General features: G+C 42.5%; 1 protein-coding gene across 2 annotated transcripts in view; it reads left to right on the top strand.

Annotated features, from left to right (window-relative positions):
• The first annotated feature begins 8035 nt into the window (after positions 1-8035).
• The window catches only part of PARP8 (poly(ADP-ribose) polymerase family member 8), a 143199-nt gene continuing 127748 nt past the window's right edge, over positions 8036-23486 (top strand). The window contains exons 1-3 of one of the 2 annotated variants that reach the window (XM_058680118.1): positions 8036-8310; positions 8400-8501; positions 9448-9502. In XM_058680118.1, coding sequence (XP_058536101.1) covers positions 8411-8501; positions 9448-9502 — 146 coding nt within the window. In that variant the 5' untranslated portion in view covers positions 8036-8310; positions 8400-8410. The remainder of the gene's footprint in view (positions 8311-8399; positions 8502-9447; positions 9503-23486) is intronic. The other variant, XM_058680117.1, reaches the window with a different exon arrangement.

Below are 23486 nucleotides of genomic sequence, written 5' to 3'. Positions count from 1 at the left end.
AGAGCATAGGCTGCAACTGTAACTGGTGCACTGTGAGAAGGCAATCAAAAGAAATCTAAGGTGTGAAGAACAAAATCATCCTTTTCTTGATAAGATTCACCACCCAAACACATGAGTGACTATCCTGGATCCAGCTGAGAGAAATGCAGTGAAGTAGTTTAGCAAACGGCTTTCTTACCAGAATAGTCAGAGACTGCCTTCACCCTGTCCCAGACGCTGTGAGCAGAAGAGTGAGTATTTGCTCATTGCTCTTCATCCAGTTGGTAATGATCTTTGAAAAAAAAAAAAGATATTCAATCCTAATTGGGCAAGTAATTCCATTATTTTTATCCCCAAATAAATATTTGGATTCTGGAGGAGAAGTTTTTCTTTCTCCACCAGGTTTATTAAAATGGAGTGTTGTAGGTTTGGGATTATTAGAGGAACAGTTTTCCCATTATTTGAAAAAAAATGAGAAATAGGAATGAAAATGAAGAGAGAACATTCTGATTGGATTAAGTCCCCCCAGTGCGTGTCCCAAAGCACCCTGTTTTTCTCGGTCTTGCTTCAGTCTGCTAGGTCACCCAAGTAGGATTTTCACTTCTAGGAAAAAAAATGCCCTGTCTTTGTTGGTTTGAATTATAATTCTGTCATGCATCTGGGAGGTACCTGTTCTACAGTTATGTCAGCTTTTCTCTCTGTCTCAACTCTGGATTCCATGCACCACGTACATGAAGTTTGCAAAACTCCAGAAGACAACCCTATGGTAAGACTCACAACTTGTAGCAAACACTTATAGGAAATATCACAGAAACCTACAGGATAAGTGGAAGTGAAGTGGGGGACTAAGCGTGAGAGAATAAAAGCGGCTCACTAATAATTAATTCTTATTAAACGACTTGGACATTGTTCTTAGTATTTGTTTGTTGCAATTCCCCTGTACAATTAGTGAGAGGTAGAGCCCTTCTTCTGCCATTTTAAACAATGAGAAAATGAGATTTATGGAACAAGTGTTCATATCTAGTGGGTTGCCAACACTGAAGTGGAGACTGTTTTATTTCAGAAGTCAGTCACCATAGCCTTTTTTGAGATAAGTGTTAAAATTGTTTCACAATTGTACACAAAGAGGAAAAATGGTGTTATTTTACCTGAACTGAGTAAGTATTTTACTGAAATTAAATAAGCATAATTCTTCAGTAAGGCATTGCCAAAATCAAACTCACTCAAACATTGAGTCATCTAAAATGTTTTGAAAAACAGCCACATTGGGCTCAAAATTATTCACAGAGAAATCAATTATTGTTCATTTTCTTCCAGTATAGGACCCATTTTTGGGGGAAAACCTCATTATATACAATGAGGTTAATATTTCATACAAAACTTTGGAAGGATTGCTTATCTTCAGTAAAACTGTAGGAAATGTTTCAGGATAGGACAAAATGAAATCAAATAATAAACCAATGAATATGTACTGTGAACGTCCAATGGACTTCAGCTTGCTCCCAGGGCGAGTTAGACGCAGCAGAAACAAAGAACACATAATCATTCAATTTAAATCTCACAAAATTTAAGACAAAAGAAATAAAAAATAATACTTTAGGTGTCGCGGCCAGCTGAGTCGGTAACATGGACACAGCGAAGGTCCGGGGGTCAGGCGAGGGTCCGGGGGTCAGGCGAGGGTCCAGGGGTCAGGCGAGGATCCGGGGGTCAGGCGAGGGTCCGGGTGTCAGGCGAAGGTCCGGGGGTCAGGCGAGGGTCCGGGGGTCAGGCGAGGGTCCGGGGGTCAGGCGAGGTTCCGGGGGTCAGGCGAGGGTCCGGGGGTCAGGCGAAGGTCCGGGGGTCAGGCGAACGTCCGGGGGTCAGGCGAGGGTCCGGGGGTCAGGCGAAGGTCCCGACACACTGAGACCAGTGATGGTGGGAGAAGTCTCCCTCAAGCCTCTCTTTATTACCCCTTTTATACTCTTTCCCCCCCAGCCTATTAGGGTGCCACTAAGGCGCCAATGAGTCTGATTAGACCAGGTGTTACAGCAGCAGGCCCAATTCCTGAGTGCTCCGCTTAACGAGTGTTAATCAACTCATTAGCCCACTACATTTAGGCTTCACAGCAACTCAATAAATAGCCACTGAACTGTTGTGCGATAGGTTGCTATGGAGTACTTGGTCTGGAGTTAGCTCTAACACTTTTTTTAAAAAATAAATATTGATAAAAGAGTTTCATGTATCTATAGCATAAAACAGCTTGCTATCTAGAATATAGATATATGTATGTGCATATTTAAAAGATTCATTGATTTATAAGGCCGACTTAAAGAGTGAGAGAGAGAGAGAGAGAGAGAGAGAGAGAGAGCTTCCATTCACTTCACAAATGGCCACAAGGGCTTGAGCTGTGCCAGGCTGAAGCCAGGAGCCTGAGGCGCCATCTGATGCTCCCATACAGGGGCAGGGGCCCAATTGCTTGTACTATTTGCTGCTGCTTTCCCAGATTTTAAGCAGGGAGCTGGATCAGAAGCGGAGCAGTGGAACTGGTCAGGTGCTTACATGGGATGCTTGCCTGGCAGGTGGCAGCTTAACCCTGAATGCCATAACACAGGCTCCAAAATAGATATCTGTATATGTGTTCTTATTATTTTTACTTATTTTAATATTGTTTACATTGTTAAGATGGATTCATGCACCTATACGCCTCTGATTAGGGTGGGATGGTAGAGGTATATCACAAGATGGGTGAAATAAATGCTTCAGTTCTTTTTTCTTCTTCTTTTTCCCAGGTTTTGGGGTGGGGAGACGAGTAAGGAGGAATGCGAAGTTCCTTGTTGTCAAAAAAACTGGTTGTCAAACTCCACTGGTAGCGGTGGTCACTTGGTGACCCCTTACAGACCCTGATGCGGAGAGGAATGCTCTTGATAGCTGCACCAAAGTAGAAAAAAAATATCTCTAGGGTTTACAATAGATGTTTTAAAACTCAATATCCAATAGGAAAGGGCACAGAATAGGAAAAAAAAATTGCCAGGTAATCCCAAAGAGACTATGTAAATTGCCAATAAACATTTGAAAAACATGTTCCACCTCATTAATATCAAGAACTTAGACATTTAAAATGGGATGAACATTTTCATCATGCTGATTTGAAAAAAAAATATGAAGATGCTGATAGTTTGGATGCCTTAGCGAATTAGGTATTCTCACAAATATTGCAGCATGAAATGATACAGCAGTCTGGATGACAATGTGCCCATTTCTGTCAGAATAATTATTTCATTTTTTATTCATTTGTTTTAAGTTTTTATTTGAAAAGTATGGCATAAGAAGGATAGAGAGAGACAGAGAGAAATCAGATAGATCTTTCATCTGCTGGTTCACTCCTCAAATGCCCACAGCAGCCAAAACTGGATCACGCGAAATCCAGGAGCACAGCCCACAGTCCAGGGCTCCCACAGGGGTGGTGGGGACACATATTCTTGAGCCAATACCTGCTGTCCCTTGGGGTACAGGTTTGCAGGGAGCAAGGTCTGAAGGGGAGGAGCCAGGACTAGCAGGTGTTCCAAGCCGTGTCTTAACGGCTACATCAAATCACTACGTTCTTCCAAGACTTTAAACTCTCTCCCTGAAATCCAGTCAGTCTACTTCTAGATACCAAAGTAATTGCTAAGACTTTGCATACAAATGTGCGCGTATTGCACGTTTTAGCAATCACAAATAATTTTGAAAAAAAAAAAAGCCATTGTGACTGCAGAGGGATTCTTAGAACATATCCCAGCACATCCATGTAAAATAGTCCTTTTGTAGGAATCAAAACAAAGGAGCTTGATCTCCTTGCACTGATGATGTACAAAGCACTAAAAAAAAGTCTAAAAACTGAATTTGTAGGACAAGATATTATGGGGTTTTATTTAACATGGAGTGTGTGTGTGTGTGTGTGTGCAGATCCATGAATGCAAGAATGGACGACTTCCCAAATAATTTCTAATAATATTGCTGGGATGAAGATGAACAATGAAATGAGCTGTTTGGATGAGTAAGGACTTTCACATTTTTAAGTTTACTTACTCTCATCTATTTGAAAAGAAGGCAAACAGGCAGAGAGAATATTTAATCCATTGTTTCCCACCACAAATGCCAACAAGAGCCAGGGCCAGGCCAGACAGAAGCCAGGGGACGAGTTCCATATGAGTCTTCCATGTGGTGGCAGGGCTGTGCAGGCATTGGACCATCACTTGCTGCCTAGCAGCACATGTTAGTAGGAAGTTAGATTCAAAGCAGGGTAGCTGGGACTTGAAGCAGCTTCCGACATGGGATGTGAACTGCCCGAGTGTTGATTTAACGTCTGTGCTACTAGGCCAATCCCTAACACCTGTTTCAAATCATTTAACCTGAGAGTATATTCATGTAGCAGTTTATGTACCATGAAAAACAAAGGAGAAGTATTCAAAATAAGGAATTAACAGGAGTGAGCGCAAACTCAAAATGAGTTTGTTTTTATGGAATGTTGAAGCATCTGATCTAAGCCGGGAGTAGGGTGCTTCTAGGGTAGAAAGCCTAATTGAAATTTAATGAGAAAATAATGACAAAATGAACTAAATTAAACAAAACTAGAAAGAAGAAATTAGGAATCACGCTACTTTGGTATTAGATTCAATAAAGTGCCAGGCAGATCTTAAACTCACGACCACATTGAAAAAAATTTCATCAAGCTGCATAATACTTCCTTCTAGACTGTGAGTTTATGCAGGGTTGATTCTGGCTTCCTCATATTCATATTTGATTGACAGACCAACCAGTAGAGATCAAAAGAGCAGGACTAGTTTCTTTCAATAGTTTTCCAATTCTACTGTACTTAAAAGAAACCAATGGGAACCCTGCCGGCATTTAAAATTTTATAGATTTTTTTAAGTCTAGAAAGATAGCAAGAAGTTCTATAAATTGAATAGTTAAAATAAAATTTTGAGCTCACCTTCCCTTCAATGGTTTCCCATTTCTTTCAGATAAAATCCCATTACCTTGCCTTGGTTTAAAGACCCTTTTATCCCAAGGTGACCTGCTGGAGAAATATCCACTCTACCCATTCTTCATTACTTTTGCTGCACAGGCAAAGTGTCCCAGGGCTGTCACAATGGTCCAGCAAGGCTGTCTGGCTTTCCCATGAGTGTATGCTACTCATAGACTTGGCAGGGTAGGGAAAGCTTGCCTTTTCTGCTAATCTAGCTTTCCTTCATCCTTTCTTAATCCCTTGGAGTATGAGTAACCAGGCATGTACATTTGTTAAGGCTTCCTTAAGAACTGGACCCTTTGGATAAGGAAGTTCAATACATGAAAGGGAACTATAACCCCCACCAGCTGAGGCTATTTTGAGAACCAGTAGGTCTCAGGCTTCCCTTAAAATCCATTATAGGGTTTCTTGGTGGCTTCCTTCTTGGCCTGCAGCCATTGGCACAGCCAGTTTATTTCCCATGGAGACTTTTGAGCACTTATCTTCCTTAAACTTCAGTCCAACTGCTCCAAAGGTTTAGAGAAAGGAAGAAGTTCATTGTAATCCATGTCCCACAGTAGAGGTGTTACTGTTTCTTTTTGTTCTTAAGTTATTTTATTTTGAAAAGGGTGCAGAATGATAACAGCTATGCTTATCTAGATGAGTAGCTGTGAATATTAAACGAGTGATCATATGTAAAGCTCCCAGAGTAGGAGCTGGCATCCTGTAAGATCTGGATAAATGGGAGAGATCAGTTAACATTCACATCACACTGCTGCACTTAGGACCACATGTCCATTACCTTCTACGTCCACAGGTAGAGCTCCTTCAGCATAGGCAAGACATTGGCATTTTTGCTTGAATAAATCCTCTCTGTTGCCTTGGTATCATTTTTCTAAACTGTTTGACCAGACAACATCAGCCAAGATATAAATGATTATCTTCAATTTACCATATGATATAATCTGAGCACTTCCTCATTGTCAATGCTGAATTTCATTAACTTAACAAAGAGATGATGGACCTGTTATATTGGTGTTATTGAATGTGTGTGTGTGTGCTTTGTGTATCTATGGTAGAACCCTCTTAAAGTGGATATAATTTTTAATAAAAAGTCACCCTTAAATAATTAGGTGTACGGTGACTATCTGACACACACCAAGGAGCATGGTTAAGAGGGGACACTGGCTGTAGGCACAGTTTCAAAGAATTATCCCATAAGGATCTAGCCTAGCACACTGATGTCTTGGCATGAACTTTACTGGAGAAACTTGCAGAAATGCAAGTAGGATAAAGAGGTTAGTTACTTACTTCTTATCTTACTCCTTAACATGTAAAAATATTTAAATATATCATACCTTAAGGGCATGAAAAGAGCGAGGTTAGCTTTGCTTAATAAAAACAGGGCAGTTGTGGAGCTTGAAAAAAAAATTCGTCAAATATGGGGCAATTCACGGGAAAGCCTTTCGTGTGGCCTGAGCAAAGTACCAGTGCGCCATACAAAAAACATCCTGGTGGCTTTTAAGCTGTTTCAAATCATTGATTGACAGGAAGGCCTCTTTTTAGGGATAATTATAAAAAAAATTTTTGGAAGGTTAATGGATTTTAGGTCTATTGGAGCTATTAGAATCTGCCACGAGGAATATGTGATACCCAGTGGTCACTTGCAAAAGAACAAAGCGCTTGTGGTAGCCAAGGGGACTGTCCAATACAACAGACCAGGAAGCCTAACAGATGCTGGCTAGCAAGCAGGTCCAGGGAGCACTGGGCAACTGAGGCAGCCCATGGTGACCGCGACTGCCAGAAAAGCAAGAACTGGGCCTGGGCATGCAGAGCTCTGGCTCCTTGATAACTCGCAGCAACTACGGCTGTCCACATCACTTCACAATGTTTTCTTTTCTGCCAGATGAAGGAGTAAGAACGATGATACATCATTTCCATTGACTATTTGAATCTTTAGACTCCATCCAGGATGACAGCTGTTTCTACACTCCTAAATAGTACAGGGACCCTGGACTGGATCAGGGTTTGAAGCAGTCCGAAGGAAGCTCATTGAAACCAAGTGTCAGGAGGGTCCTTTTCACGCAGGCAGCCACCCTCCAGACAGGGCACAAGACACCGGGCACGCAATACACAATGAGACGTGGTCTACCAGCGGAGCCTTCTCTGTGGACAGCCAAGCCACCAGCAACGCGCCCCACCAGAGGCCTAGCCACAGTACTGGCGGTTAACAAAGGTGGGGTCTGCCCCCAAGACATGAGTAGAACAGAAAGTGACGCTCTATGCAGCATCACGTTTCTGATTAAGATTGTAGGCGTTTGCCTTTGGCCCAATGGCAAAAGAGGTGACTTTTAAAAACAAGCCGAACAGATGTCCATCGTTTGGCGAGACGCTCCAGCCGGCTCTGCCAATTTTTTAATGAACAGAAATACCTAGGAGCTAATAACTCGGGCGCCTCGGGAAGTGTGCCCCGGAGGCGCTCAGCTAATTCAATCTGGAGGATAGAAAAACCTTAGGCGTTAAAGAGAACTGGAAGGGTGCGTGTCTGGAGGTTTTTTCCATCTTGCCTGCTGGGGCAACAAGGGAAGATTTGTTCGCTTTATTTATTTATTTAATTTCTATAGATTTTTTTTCTCTCTCTCTCTCTCCTCTCAACCACTCCGGTTTGGGCTTTCCATATGACTCATAATTCCTTTTGAAAAGTGGAGTCGAATTCATAAAAGTGGTTGGCGGTGGGGGTGTGCGCAGGGAAGGCTGTGCGCCCCAGGGAGTCTTCACTTACCTACCTTTTCGCTCGGCTCCCGGCGCGAGGGGAGGGCGGGGGTGTGGAAACGCAGCTTGAGCCGGGGATGGCGGATACTATGAAAGCCCCGGCTGCCCGCGGCCAGGCCGGCTGACTTGGGCGGGCGGTAGCGGGAGGGTCTGCGGCTTGGCGGGCGGCGCTGCAGCAGCCTGGGCACGGCCACCGCCGCCGCCGCCCGCGGGCGCGAGTGTGCGCGGGTGTGGAAGGAAGGCCGGCGTGCGGGCCGCGAGGGGTGTGCGCGCGTGAGTCGGAGCGGGGCTCGCCCCTCGCCGGCGCCCGCCGGCCGTTCCCAGCACCCTAGGCCCCCTCCCTCCCCAAGGAGCGTTGGTCCGGGCGCGGGGGGCGGAGGGAGAAAGTGAGACTCGGTGTCATCACCATCCATTGTCAGAAGGGGAGGAAAAAATTGGAATCCAGCAGCGGGCGAGCGGCAGCAGCTGGGCGGTCACATCTGGGAATGCAAAGCCGACCTCCCCCCCCTCCCCTCCTCCTCCACCACCACCTCCTCTCACACCCGGGATCACTTCCGAAACCACTTCGCTTTCAGCCCCTGCCTCGGCCAGAGGTTTCATTTTTCACTGAATATTTGCGAAAGCTGGAAGCGTGCGAGGGGGGTGGGGGTAGGGGTGGAAACAGCGGCTGCTTCTTTTCCAGGGATTTATTTCATGGGGATGTGTTCAAGGCAAGAACGAATTCAGAAGGATATCGACGTCGTGATCCAGAAGTCCAGAGCCGAAAAGGACTGCCTGTTTGCAGGTGGGTTCTCGCCAGCTCCGAGCCTCGGACCCAGCGCCGGCTTCCTCCGCCCGCCCGCTCCCCCCGCTGCCCGGGGTTCTGACCGCGACGTGTGTGGCTGGGGTTGGTGGGGGGGGGGGAGGGTGGGTTGCACGTCCCCAGTCCCCGGTTCGTCGGCCACGGCGTCTGCAAAGAAAGCGGGAACCCAAAGGGGGAGGGGGCGCTGGCCTCTCCCCTTCCCCTCCCCCAGGTCTGGGGCAGCCACCAGTTTTGAAGGCGGATCCCCGGTGGCCAGAGCCCGGGGCGAGGCGGGGGAGAGGTTAGGGTGGACCGGCTATGGATGGTGTTTCTGGTCCCGGGTCGATGTCCGAAGCGTCCAAGCCAGCCCCCCAGCTCCAGCGGCAGCGGCCGAGCCCGCGGTTGGACTCGCCTGCTTTGCGCAATGGGCTGAGCGGCGGCTCCGGGAGCCGAGCTGCTGCGCTGCGCTGCGTTGCGCTCAGCTGCTGCGCCTGACGGCCGGGACCCCGGAGGGGCAGCGCTGGGCGCATCATCAGTCTCTTGGGTTCCCTGGATTCCCCTCCGACTGGCAGTATCCTGCCCCGGAAAGAAGAGTGAAATTTCCAGGGTTCTTGAGGCACCCAGCGCCCCTGTCTGGGGGTCGCCAGGCGTCCATTTTTCTCCCTTGGGAAAGGGAGCAAGCGCGATGGGGGGTAGCTTCCGGCCGCTCCAATCGGGGAAATTCCCGCCGTTGCTATGGCACTTGGCACTTGTTGCAGGGGGCGGCCTCCCGGGCTTCGGGTGCAGAGCATCCCCTAAGGCGCCGAGGGGAGACGGTGCTTACCAAAGCACCGGACCAGGCCTGCCTTCAACTTACCGTAACTGGGGCCCCAAATCCCGGTTTGGGATCAAAAGGAACAGAAATCCATTGCATGGGTAGTTTCTGTTTTAACAGGACTTTCTGTTTCAGATTTCAGATACTCTGACTCCACCTTTACTTTCACCTACATTGGCGGCCCTAAAAGGTATTTATGTGTGTGGAGTTGCTTCATTTCCTGTCCACACTCCTGTGTTTCCTTTGTTCTGAAGAGTGTTCCTTGTTCGGATATTTTATTTGCTTGCTTGCCTGCTTGGCTTAAATCTTGTTGCTGTGCTTTAGCCACGTCCCAAGAGGGAAAAGAAATATGTTTGATGGAAGTGTGTCAGAGGCCAGGCTGCAGGCGGTGAGCAGGACCTTGGGCGTTCAGACTTTGACAGATTGCTCAAGGCGTGTAGGGGTTCATGAGAGTCAAGCGTGTGTGAACTGTAATACTGAGTGCGGGTGCAGTGCCGGAGAGGACAATGGCACACTATAGTTTGCTCACAAGTGGTGGTTTTCCTGGTGAGTTGGTGCTGTATGTTGCCATGTTTTTCGAAGGTTAGGATAAACATACCGCCTGCCAGTTCTTCATACAGTGTTTATTTTTTTTTTATTTGCAAGGAATGCTAGTTTGGCTTTCACATCTAATTTTGGGCAAGAAGTAGCAGTTATATGAAGCTGGAGTGAATGACTTCTTTCTTTTGGGGAGACAGGAGACATACACATTTTAATGGCGAATGGTCAACAGCGTGAAGCAAGCCCAAATCTGGTTTTTTAAGGCAAGGGTAGAAGCCAAAACAAAGGTAGCCAGGTAGCCAGGTAGCACTTAAAAATATTCCTTGCTGTCTTCACTTGCAAGTATTTTCTGCTTTCAGCCCTTCAGAAACACAGTAGAATAAAGGTGCAGTGGCCACGTATGAGAATTGTCAGGGATAACATCTTGGTGGACGCCCCAGAAGCGCCTTGCTGTCAGGATTTGGCATTTAATATTAGTTGACCACATTCCAAAGGATCTCTGAGCTGATGGACACTTTGGAACATAGATTTTTGCAAAAGACGCTTTCTGCTGTGAGTCTCTTCAGAAAGCTTGGTGTTAATATGAACCTTTATAACACTGAGGTTCTGTGATGCCTTCTACACCTCAGTAAAGCTCTAAGTCAGCTGTCAGATTTCTCATCCGTACAGCATGCCTAAGCCCCAGAATTGGTATACTAGCATCCGAGTGGAAAATATAACCATGAATTACTAAACTTCAATGTGTATTTTGTGGGAGAGAAGTCAATTACAGTCTGTTATGATTTTGAAGTTGAACTGCCCTCTCCCCGCTCTTCCTCAAAAGCCCATGTGTTAAAGGCCTGGTACCCAAGGGCTAGTGGGAGTTCTTTACATTCTAGACAGTGTGGCCTTAGAAAGGTATTTCCAGGCTGTTAGCAAAAGCCTGCTTTTGGTTTCACACACTTGAACTTCCTGGTAAGCCACATGATCTTTCTTCCCCATGCACTCTGCTGTTCGAGTGTGGAGCCATCACCGGAGCCTGCATCATGCCTTTTGGACTTTCAGCCTTCAAAGTAGAAAGTCACTAAACTTTTTTCTTTCCATACTTTTGCCTTTGTTATCTTGCTTCCGCAGTGAAAAGCTAACACATAGTGTTTCTCAGTGTGTGATCCTGTTGTACTGTCTTTGCAATTGAAAGTGCAGGTGAGGTGAGTTAGAGATTTGATGAAATCGATGCTGTGCCCATGCTGCAGATCCAGAGGTCTGATGGTATAGGACTGCCATCCTTTGGAAGTGATTTTAATAGTTAAATTAGCTCAGCAGTCTATTAAAACATTCCCATGCGATTAGGTGAGTATTTGCCGGTGACTGTTTTTGCGTGTTGCTGTATCTTTCAGTGAGATATCTGGTCAGGAAAGTCCTTGGTAAGACTATTCAACTAACTAGTTTTCTAAATTTCCGTAAAGTACTACTCTGCTTTTGGCCATGCTTTGCTTCTCAGTACAGGGAGGGGAGTAAATAGCACACTTCATGTCTAAGATCTGTTAGATGCCATAGTTCAGATTCTTTATCAACATTTTTGATTGAGTGTTATCAGATTAGAGGAAGGGAAGATGTGAATGTTTCGGAGGAGCAAGGCCAGGGTGTTAGTGAATTAAAATAATACAGATTTTCCCCAAGGTACAAGTACCATGGTTAAGGTCAGTGCTGCCTTCTTTCTGTATAACCCAATTTAAGGGGGAATAATTTCTTTGGTCCGTTGTTACTTAGAAATTGTCTAGCTAATGTGGCACTGCCTGTTAAAGAGGAAGACAACTGGCATAACTCCCGAGATAATTGCCTTTTCTTCTGAAAAGCTCATGTGGCAGTATGAGAAACAAGTTGTTTTAGTGCAGTGCCATAAATAATCTCTTTATGGTTTGTCCCTAATGGCAAATGATAGAAAATTTGTTTTTATTACTTACATAAAGTCCTATATGTATTATTGTTCCCATCCTGACATTTCAGTTGAACATTCAAAATTAAAATAAATACATTCTATTTTGATTTAATGTGCTTATCAGTTCATGAGTTTAAATCAGCAGTGTCCTTTTGAGTAAATGCGACCTATTTCATCTCTGAAGGCAGTGAGTATTTTATGGAGAAAACCAATATGATTATATTGAATGTTGTTTAACTACCTTTTTCATTTAAACCATTGAGATATTTCAATAATTTTTCATTCACTTTGTAGATAAAATGTAACATTTCGTTTCCTCTCTTGATGTTCTCCTAAAATAAGCTGCATATTAAAATTATAAACAAAGGTTGATCTTGCATGTTAATATTGAGAATTTTTGTAATGTACCTTTTTAATATTTCTGTGGATAAAAGGAAATGCCAAGAGGTGATTACATCAGGTTGGCCCTAGCCTAATACATTGACCTTTTATTTGGTGATCCTTAGAGGGACAAAGTGCCTGTTAATAACTGTTGGTGGACTGTAGGTGGGAAGTGGGGGAGGAAATGGTCAGCTCAGACAATGAGCTTGTCTGGCTTTCTATGCTGGGAGGTTCAGGTGGTTGGTACTCTCATCTTTGAATGTAGAAAACGCCAAGTCAAATTCACTCTGAGTCATGGTGGAGTGCGCTGTAAATCTTGCGCTGTCACACTTCTGGGACCTTGTGCCTTCTTTCACTTTAAAGTGCCCGATGATTTTGAGCAGGAAGACACTCTGGCAATGAAAAATTATATAGACACTTCATTGGGAGTTGTAATTTTTAGTATCTGCTGATGGAGAAAGAAAGTTCTAATTATCACGAATTTGATTATTAGCAACGTGAACGCATGCTTGAAAATTGTGTAGTGTATATTCAGTCAGATACTTCATTCTAGCACTGATCCTTAGAATATCCCTGCTTTCCAGACTCCTGAGCAAACTCTGTAACCATCAGTGGTCTTGGAGCCTGACATGGACTCCTAGCCAGTGTCGCCTCGTAGTTTCAGCAGTGTGACCAGAACGTTGAACCAAAAGCCTCAGTTGCATATATTCTGTTGTGTTTGTGATCTCCTCCCTAATTATTCTTGCAGGATGATGAGTAGTAAACTCAATTGTAACCCAAAGGATTTGAGACCAATTCCTCATCTCATTTGTAATCTGGTTTGGTGGGAAAAAAACAAAAGGATGAGATGTATAGGGATGGTGACGGAGGGAGGAGGGAAGCAGGCTGAATCCCTGGGGCTGATAGATTCCAAAGACAAGGTGTGAGTCTGGAGCCCTCCGGGCCTGGTCACACCTGCCCTGCCAGTCCCTGAGTGTGAGTTTTAGGCAAGAAGGTATTGTGAAACTAGAACTCTGGAATTTTCAAAATACACAAGAAATCATTTATTATATAAAAATAAGAAGTGATATACCAAAAAGAAGAAAATAGAATATACGATGTGCTCTGTAATCTATTAGTACAGTAGAAGTCACCCCTGGACTTTTTATATGACCATTTGCATATGAAATATATGCATCCAACTATTATATTTGAAACTTCATTATGTTTGCACAGAAATATAACATTAATGCTTTTGAAAAGAAAAGATATGAGAAGAAGGCAATTGTTTTAAAACTGGGAGTTTCCCAGTGAAGGAATATGACTGTGCATGGCAAGAATTCTAATATTTATGTGAAGAATTATTACAAGATTAGAAATGCAGTGTTTGGCAGCATGTTTGGAGTTGGCTGCCCGAGTGTACTCTGTATTGTCCGAACAGACGCTCTTCGACGTGGTCATGGGTAGATGGGCACCTGGTGAAGTGTATCCTCCTTATTGTAGAATTTCTGTCCAGATGATTGTTGTTTTTTTTGGCAACTAATAATACTGCAACATTCCTCCAGAGAACATGCTGGTTTTTTTTCTGGCCTGGCCTATCTTCATGCATGCTTTCTGAAATATCTCTCTGCATCCTTTCCCATCTTATCTCTAGCCAGCCCTGACTGTTGAGATCTTGCTAAGCCAGATTACTCTCTAAGGCTTTGCCGGCAAATGCTTCTGATATGATTCCGTTAGGTGTTTCTGTAACCACGTTGTCACCCTATTCAGATACTCCTCTGGTTAACTTATGGTAAGTTGAAAATATCATCAGTTGAAAATGCACTTAAAACACTTCACCTTTGAAACACAGTATATTGAAGTGTGGATTGTTTACTCTTAGGAAAGTATGAGAAAGTGCCCTAGCATACATTGAAAGTCTAGCAGAAGAGACAAAATGAAAAATTTCAGTATGCTTTCTACTGAATGCATATGGCTTTTGAAGCGGTGTAAAGTTTAGGCATCCTAAATGGAACCGTTATAGGCTGGGAACCATCTGCATTGGAAATGACTACTCACTTTTCTTTGTGAGCCTCTTGAAGAACTATCTCTGACAGACTCATTGCTGTTCCCTGTCACTGCTATTAATACGTAAATGTTTAACGAGGTCCAAAACAAAATGCTAAACCTTATTGTGGCAAGCAAAAAGAAATTCTGTAGCCTCAGCGACTGGTTATGGCAATATTCAAACTTCAAAAACCCCAGTATGGTGATGGCACTAGTAGTGAAAATTTAAGATAATCCAGAGTGACAGAGGCTGGCCGTCCAGATTATGAGTCCTGTGCTTTGGGTAACGAGTTTAGTGCTTTAGAAGGGAGGTCAGATAATGGAATTGCTGAGGGCAATAGGAAATTAAGAGCACTGTGGCCTACCGGACTGTTTGAGCTCTAAACGTAAAAAGTAAATAGCACTTTGATAATCAAATATTTTAACAAGTTGCTTTTACTTACTTGAAAGGCTGAGTCCACACACACACATGCACACACACACAGAGTTTTAATTTTCTGGTTCATGTCCCCAGATGGCCACAATTGTTAGGGCTGTGCCAGGCCAAAGCCAGAGGCCTGGAACTTCCCAGGTGTCCCCCACATTGATAGAGGGGCCCAAGTACTTGGGCCATCTTCAGATATTTTCACTTGTGCATTAACAGGGAGCTAGATTGGAAGTGACACAGCTGGGACTTGAACTTGTATACATATGGGATACCATTATTACAGGCAGAAGCTTAACCCATTTTACTACAATGCCGGCCTCAAGCCAACTTTCTAGGGGCCTTACCCACCTTGGGACCGCCCAGGTGTAACTCCATACATAATTCAGGAGGAGATCATGAAGCGAGACCCAAAGCTTTCTTGTGAAAGACCATTCGTTTTCTTTGGGCATTCTAAGCAGAGATGTCAGAGTGGGCACAGACGAAGAGTAGGGAGGGTGAAAAAAAACCAAAACTGTAGCATCATTCTAATAAGATTTCTCGGCTTTCAATGTGAAGGATGGGGGAAAGTGCTCATTGTAGAAATCCTGTAATATGTGGTTGTGTCGACACCATCAAGTGTTCTTCAAGGCGTCAGAATAAAAAGAGTGATCATTTCTTAAAGTACAAAATTAGCATGTTCCTCTTTGCAGTGAGGATTCACCATGATTTTATGCCATACCAGTATAAATATATATATATATATATATATATACATACAGAATATAGATTTAAAAAAAAATGTTCCTTAGATCCTTGAAAGACACTTTAAAGCTGGAGTTGGGCGACTGAGGAGTGGGATGAAAAAAGCTGAATCAGTGAGAATCTGGGCTGTGGGGTCCCTTTTTAAATTAGGATTGTTCTTTTCAGTATAAAAATTATTCTGATCACGATTTCATTGGTGAATGAATTTTAAAGCCACTGACCTAAAGTAACCACCAATTTAGCAGAGGTATAACTTTGTTGAAGGTTATGCATTAAAAAAAAAAAGCAGCTCCATATATTTCATGGATTGAGACAATACTACTAATGAGGTTTACTGAGCATAGTCTGTGGTAGTCTTTGTCTGCCTTATGTCATCCCTGTATTTGCAACACCTAGGCTATTTTACCAGCTATTGTACATTATATCAGTAAAGAAACAGGCTTGGGGAATTTAGTTGCCTTACAGTATTAGTTAGAGGCAAAGCAGAAATAGATTTCAGTTTAAGTCAATGTTTGTTTAGAATATAAGGGGTGTTGGCTAAACTAGCATGACTTGAGTAGTGGGGAATGTTTGGGAATGGGGAAAGATTGCTAATGAAAGTCTTCCAGATACAGTGCTGAAGATCTACTGGATGGCAAGGGATGTGCCTGAGGCCAGTGAAAAGCATGCTGGTTGGAACATTGTGTGCATTGCCTGTGGAACCCTTGTGTCGACATTTGAATTCCTTCATCAATCCTAAAAACATGCTGTAATTCTCTGCTACATTTGCTTTTCAGTAGCTCTTGCCTTTGTGAATATATGTTGCTTTGTGAGTTTAGCTACTGGTTTAGTCTAATCATTTTAGTTTTTAGTCAAGTTATTGATGAATGCCATCTTTCTCTTACCCATTCTCCAATTTTTTTCAAGTTTTATTTATTTTCGTTTTGTAAATTTTTGAAATCACACCTTCTGTGTTCTCCAGGAAAGACAAGTGTGATACACTTTTTTTTTTGATGGACAAGTGACTTTTTATCCCAGTTTCACTGTGACAAGCTGTAGGATTCCTATTATGTCACTAAAGATGGACGCTTTCACCTGCATATTTTTCATCTTCGCTTCAACACAGCAGTTCCTGGTTTCTCCTTTGAGAGAAGCTTCTCTGCAGTCTTTGTCCGGTCAGTAGTCTATTTTAGGAGACTTAAGTGTGAACTGCAGTCTAGAATTTCACATAGCCCAACTTCCTAGTCTCCATTCTAGAAGCTCCGCCTACCTCCACTTTGCAGTCATTGACAGAATTTGCATTTCATCTCGTGTCAACGTTTAATCCGAGTTCTGTTGGCCTTAGATTAATCACTTGACCCAGTGGTTTTGAAAAGTTTTCAGTATTGGCCTCTGACTCATCTGGCTCATTTATGCTTGTCCTCTTTAGTCATCAATTTACTCATATCTGTCTGTTCGGAAGCTTCCAAATGAAACTGTGGTTTTCTTCATACAATCTTCAGTTACCCTTCTTGGATCAGAAGAAGCGTTTTTCTTCCTGCTCATCCCTGTATGTCTCTCAGGCTTTCATTCACTGTCTTGCTCCTGTTTGCTGGCTCAGCCCCTCTCTCCATTTGCAGTTGTTTGCATTACTTTACAATATAGCTGCTTAGATTTATAGATTGATAGTGTCTGTGCTGCATAGAACAGTTGGTTTGAATATCAGCATTATGGTTTTTATTATCGCAGAGACTAGTCCATTTAATCTTATCTGTGCCCACAAAGGATTTCTCTGTTCACTAGGATATATGACATATTTATGCAACAGAGGATCGTGTGAGAGCCTGGGCAGAACAAAATGAGGAATGAAATTTGATGGGAACAGAATGAGAATGTAAAGTTTATTCACATTTATTGTTGATTAACACCAATACTAAATGCCTTGAATGTTATTTATTTTCATATGAGCGATCTTCATGAGTAATTTTTGGCTGATATAGCCTTGGAATTAAACAGAGGGTGACACATTGTTGAATATTCAATTTACAAGGGAAACGCCTGCTCGAACCTTTGTTCAGTCAGGCCATTTTTCCCTGTAGTGGAATTTGCAGAATGTTAGTTGCTAGTTGATTTCCCTCAAAGTCGGACTGTTTCTGAACATTGTTGTGTAGATTGAGAATCATAAGTGCTTTCATTGTTATTTTCATCATGATTTTACTGCTTTAGGAAGTACACGCTTTGGTTATCCAAGAATCACTACCTGAACACTAGCCGCATTTGAAATATCTAACTAAGACAGAGATTAACATAGCTGCATTTGTTGCCTCTCTGATCTATGAAGAATGAAGAACAGACAAAATAGAAAACAAAAATATTGTTAAGCACAGAGCTGCCTAAAAATGTTCGTAAGTCAAGTTAAAAATGATCATGCAGGAGTAAGTACAGAATTAGGGATTAGGGGCGAGAACTCTAATGTCTATCAAAGTAACTAGAAAATAGTGAATATTTTCCAATATTCCTTAAATAATGGGGCAATAATATTCCCATGTTGTGTGTTAGTATTTCCCAGAGTGTTTAATATGATGTTGGGTATGAAACCAAGTATGACTTGGAAATGCTTAAGCAGTTTTAATGGTTAGTTTTGTTTTTCAGAGCCTTTATATGTTATGCATATCCAAGAGGTGAATGAAGTATTCAGGGTTTTTCAAACTTACTTGGTTGCAGATCTGGAACATCTCAAGAGAGTTTTGTTGAAAGCACTTTGGCAAACTTCGAGTATTCATCATTAAAAATAATTTTTCTGTGGGGGGCAAACAGCAATGTGATAGACATGGAAATAACTGATTCACATGCAGGCTTCAGAAATTTATTTTCAGCAAGTTTTTTGGAAGTTGTATTATGACCAGGAAAACACTGGTAAAAATGCATTTGGCATTCATGCCACTAACTTTCCTACACGAGAGTTTATTTTTCTGGTCCATTCACTCACTCTCTTTGGCTGTGTTGAATCCATTGCTGAGAAGGCTTCTCAGCTATTACTCATCGAGGTCTTGAAGTTTGCCGAGTCCTCTTTGGTTCATGGTTGGAAGTCAGTCTCATAAGGAAGTATTTGCGATAGATGATGATGTTGTATAGTCGAAGGACTGATTATGTCCCCTTTAATTCTGACATTCTGACTGCAGTGGAGCTTCGTAGTGAACAGCCTGTGATGGAAAATACTTTCGGAGTTCATGGCGAGGTGAAATCTGCAATTGGGATTTATCTAATTTCATTTCTTTGATAAATTACACTTAAAAAAATCAATGAAGATACCCATTTGGAAAATCATCGCCCCTAGTGACCATATGAGAAATGCAGTAAAGCATTTTAAAGCACTTACGGATTTTTCTGAGTTAGGATGCACATTCCCCTTTGGTGAGTGTTGGCAGTGATGGAGCTTGAGAAAGCCAGACATCAGTGTTGGCGACATGTGAGTGGACAAGGAAGATGGTGCTCTGAACACACTCTTGTGGACATGGGACGAGGTGTGGATTTTACATGCTTCGTGCGCACAGTAGGTATTTTCCTGGATGCCTGATTCACAGATTGTGATCCAGGGCACGCTTGGACCTTCACAAGCGTGTTGGCAGAAGCCAGTAAGTTCTGGAGTCAGTGTGCACAAACTTGACGGCGTGAATTCTTGATTGTGATAAGTATTGTCAGTCATTAGGTGTCCATGTCATTGATCCTCTTAAGAATGGAGTCTTAGATACTGACTGGGAGACAGGGGCTGCATGCTAAAGTCTGTTCACGGATAAAAGGTGATGCAGTCATCATTTCTCATTAGAATGCACCCTGGTTAGAGTGTGGAGGAAAGGGGCCTCCAGCTGAAAAGCAGTCATTACTTTATTATCACCACAGAATTTGAAACGATTCCTGTACTGCAAGCTCAAATGTATTTTTAGTGAGCTAAGGAAAAAGTTTGAATAAGTCCCTATAAGCCAAATCATCTCTTCTTTCTTGGAGCAGTACATCCTTCTGAGAAAATCAGGCTAGGCTGGTGACGTTAGGGAGTACCAATCAGGTGATTTCAAGGAAACTGAATACGCTTAGTGGAATGTGGCTTCAAAGTGATGACACTTCAGCCAATAAAAAATTTAAACTTAGTTTTTTGGAGTCATACTAGTTTGATTTAATATGAGTTTTATGTGTGTGTGTGTTGCCTTTCTATGCCATGAATTTAACATTCCTGGTACACTCAATTCTTGCTTTCTGTTATGCACAAACTCTTTTCTAGCTGCAAGTAATTGGCAGACAGAAACCTAGCCGTGACAGTAGTTTCATAGAGGGTTTTTTGAAAACTGAACAATTTCTTTTTCAGACTCTCAGGTGCCTTGTGGGAAATGTGAATTTCAAATATTAAACAGCAGCAATTTTCTGTTTTGTAGATGAAGATCCTGATCTATGGAGAACTTATATTTTTCTGTTATACAAGCATATACATTTGAAGAAGACAAATAGAAAATGGGCCAGTTTTTGTACCTTAACATTAAAACTGAAATGGATAATTGACATTGCTGTTTTCATATGCAGTTCATTTCACAAAAGCAAATCAAATTTTATAGTAATGAAAGCCTTTCTGTTCATTCTTGTTGATTATAAACTAAGTCATAAATTATCTACTTTTACAAGAAATATTAATAACTATTACAAAGATTCTATGCCTGTTAATTTTCTAACCACCATAGAAATACAATCCTTCTGACACTGGTGTGCTCTAAACTGCAATTAAGAAATGCTACCAAACATTTCTCGGTACTGAGCAGAAATACAAAGCAGGTTAGTGTGCATCTCAGACTTTCCGCGCTGAACAGCAAAGACAGCATTGTTAGCTACATGTTCAGACATTGAAGACGTATTTTTCTCTGTACATATGAATATCTATCTGTACATACAAACATACACAAAATGACATACTATATGTAGCAATTGGCATGTGGATGCGTACATGGCTTATGATAAGTAGATGCAGATGTACGGATGGGTATCTGAAAGGGGAGGGAGACTCGAGATCTCAAAGTTGGAAAATGCTGATAGGCGCTGTTTTGTTTTTTACAAAGCCGAGGGACCCATACAAGATTTCAGCACATTTGATACCACTTTACCACCACGGACATACCCAAATTCTTAACACATGTAAATTGGACTGATGTTGTAGATCAATCATAGCCAAAACATTTTCAGGTTTCACAAATTATATGGTAAATTTTCAAAAAGAAAGGTAGTAAATGTTTTGGTTCAACTTTACAAACAAGTTCCTTATCATTTGTAATATAACATTATGTGAGAAGATGACTATACTGATTTGCATTTCTTCTAACTAATTGAATTACCTAGTCCCGCTGAGTCTTGATTTTGTCATCTCTGAAATGGCAGTGATTTTACAGGAACTTCAAATTTTGCGCTAGATGAGGGTGTTTCTAGGACCACCCTCCGGCTCTTTGGTTTAAGGACAGATTTTTGGGCTCTCGGGTGTCCTCTCACTATTCACACAGATGCTCTGTAGTTTTCCCACTGACTGTGTGTGAACACACATGAAGATGAGGTCCTCCAGGGAAGTTCGCCTGAACTGTGGTGTCCACGCTGTTGACTGAGGGATAGGTGTATACAGCATCTATGTGACTGACCAGGGCTACTCAGATCCCAGCCTTGCAAGGAAAAACTGTGCATCTTAGTAAATAAACTTTGTTAGCATAAAGTGTTTATGATCAAGCTGATACTGTAAGGCCCACGACTTCAGATATACAGACTTCAGACTTTAGTCAAGAGTTGGTTTTCCGGTTGCACGCAAGAGCCCTCCTAAAGTCAACACCAGAACCTGCCGAGTTAACCGTTTCCTGCACGTGTGCTGACAACTGCCTAACTCAGGAAGAGGGAAGGCAATACTGTTCACTTCATAACACCCGTTCAATTCTAGTTCCTGGTGACCGTGCATGACAAGAAAAAAAAAAAGCTCTTTTGTAACCATCCTGACTGAGAAATGCAAAATTTTCTCAATGTAAAACAATGTTGATTTGTACTTTAAAAAAAGATGTACCATCAAATAGCAAATTCTAATTAAAGCTTACACTAAATGAATGCGAAAGTAGAAAAAAGAAACAATATGATAACTAGCATATGTCCTTTTAGGCAATTCCGTGCATTCTTTATCTAGAGGGTCACACGATCCAAGCCCAAGAGAGTGTCTTTAAAGATTCACTGCACTTGCTCTTGGCCATTCTCGAATCAGCTCAGCACTCCAGGGATGTATTTACGTCCATGTTCTGGGATCCTCCTGCTCACCTCTCGTAGCAGCTGTGGAATAGATTTTTTTATTCTAAGTTTGAAAAATTCTGGATTTAGGTCCATGTTTCCTGCTTGTTTAGCCCCATACAGCTTCTTGATTCACATTGAATGTCACCGAGAAAGTTTCTTGACTAAATCTAAAGTCAAGCCAAATCTATTTTCGGATCATCACAATAGTCCTTTACTTAGCAGGTCCCTTCAAGTGTACCAGCCTCCCCTGTCTTTAAGGAGTGTTTGTTCTGGTACCTTTGACAGTTTGTACTGGCTTCTTCTTCTTTTATTTATTGATTATTATTATTATTATTTGCATTGCCTGGAAGGTAACAGCTGTGCCCATAGGGGAATAAAGATGTATTTCAGAGCTGCATCACAGCTTTATGAAACAGATAAGTGGTGGCTGCAGTGCAGGTGACACAGGGGTGACAGTCGTGTGGAGTGAATTATGTGTTAAGGACTGAGTTCTCATTTTTTTGTTGACAATGCAGATAGTATCCCAACTTCCTCCTGTAGCGTGGTTTTAAAGACTCATGTAGACACCACGAATTTTATAAGAAAAATGCTTACTTGAGCAGCTGATAAGGGGAGAGCAAAGGAGGTGTAAATATTGCTGAATGATCCTCTAATGGTCCCCAGTAAATTTCTCATGGAATCTTTCGTGGAGAAGTTGTTAGAAGGGAAGGATGAGTGGCGTAGCCTTGCAGGTACTGACGCTCTGAACTGTTGAAACATTTACATTGAAGTTTCTGTTTGACAAATGAATATCAAGCAGTGTCAGAATGAGAAAGCTGTGTCACGTCTGTGGTAGAAGGGGTTGGGGGACTGTATCAGCTGCTGTTAAATTGACCACTTCCTCCCCCTTCAATACTTCTATGTACATAGACCTTGCACATTCTGTTTTTTTTTAAATATTTATTTATTTTTATTGCAAAGTCAGATATATATAGAGGAGGAGAGATAAAGAGGAAGATCTTCCGTCCGTTGATTCACTCCTCAATTGGCCACAATGACTGGAGCTGAGTGGATTCGAAGCAAGGAGCCTGGAGCCTCCTCTGAGTTTCCCACACGGGAACAGTGCCCAAGGCTTTGAGCCATCCTCAACTGCTTTCCCCGGCCACAAGCGGGGAGTTGGGTGGGAAGCAGGATGGACAGGATTAGAACTGGCACCCATATGAGATCCTGGCGCATTCAAGGCAAGGACTTCAGCTGCTAGGCTACCGCTCCAGGCCATTTGCACATCCTTTATAAGCTTCCAGGTTTTTTCTTTTCTCCTGGTGGCTCCCACAGGTGGGAAGCAGGAAGATCACATGAGCGTAGACGTCATTAGTCAGTTTAGTGCTGCTTCCTTCAATCTATCCCTGTATGTGTCTTTACCATGTTAAAAAAATGCACAGAAACCTCCAAGTTTGTAGAGCAACTGTCACAGTTAAAACTTGATTATTTTTTAACGGAAGTACCAATGAGCAAATGAATGTTGGTTTTTCTAGCCCCCTTCCTGGAAGTTTGCTTTAATACAGTCATTCTGTTATTCTGGTAAACAAAAATGCTTATTGACTCATTAAATATGTTTCATTTTCCTAAGCCTTCTACATGTCAGTGACAACCCTCTCCCCGCTTCCTCCCAGCCCTGCCTTTTAAAAGATTTGCTCATTCACTTGAACATCAAAGTTATGAAGAATGAAATGACTTCCATGCACTGGTTTACTTCCCAGAGGGCTGCAATAGCTGGGAGGCCGTAGACACTCTGGGTCTGTGTGGCATGGTTCCAAACCTATGGGTCATTTTCCTAGAGCATGATGAGGAAGTTGGATTGGAAGTAGAGTATTCGGTACCCAAACAGTTGCCCACACAGGCTGCTGCTGC

The sequence above is a fragment of the Ochotona princeps genome, chromosome 23 (genome assembly GCF_030435755.1).
Source record: "Ochotona princeps isolate mOchPri1 chromosome 23, mOchPri1.hap1, whole genome shotgun sequence".
Lineage (NCBI taxonomy): Eukaryota > Metazoa > Chordata > Mammalia > Lagomorpha > Ochotonidae > Ochotona > Ochotona princeps.
Note: the sequence above shows the minus strand (reverse complement) of the source record. Positions and strands in the feature narration are given on the sequence as shown.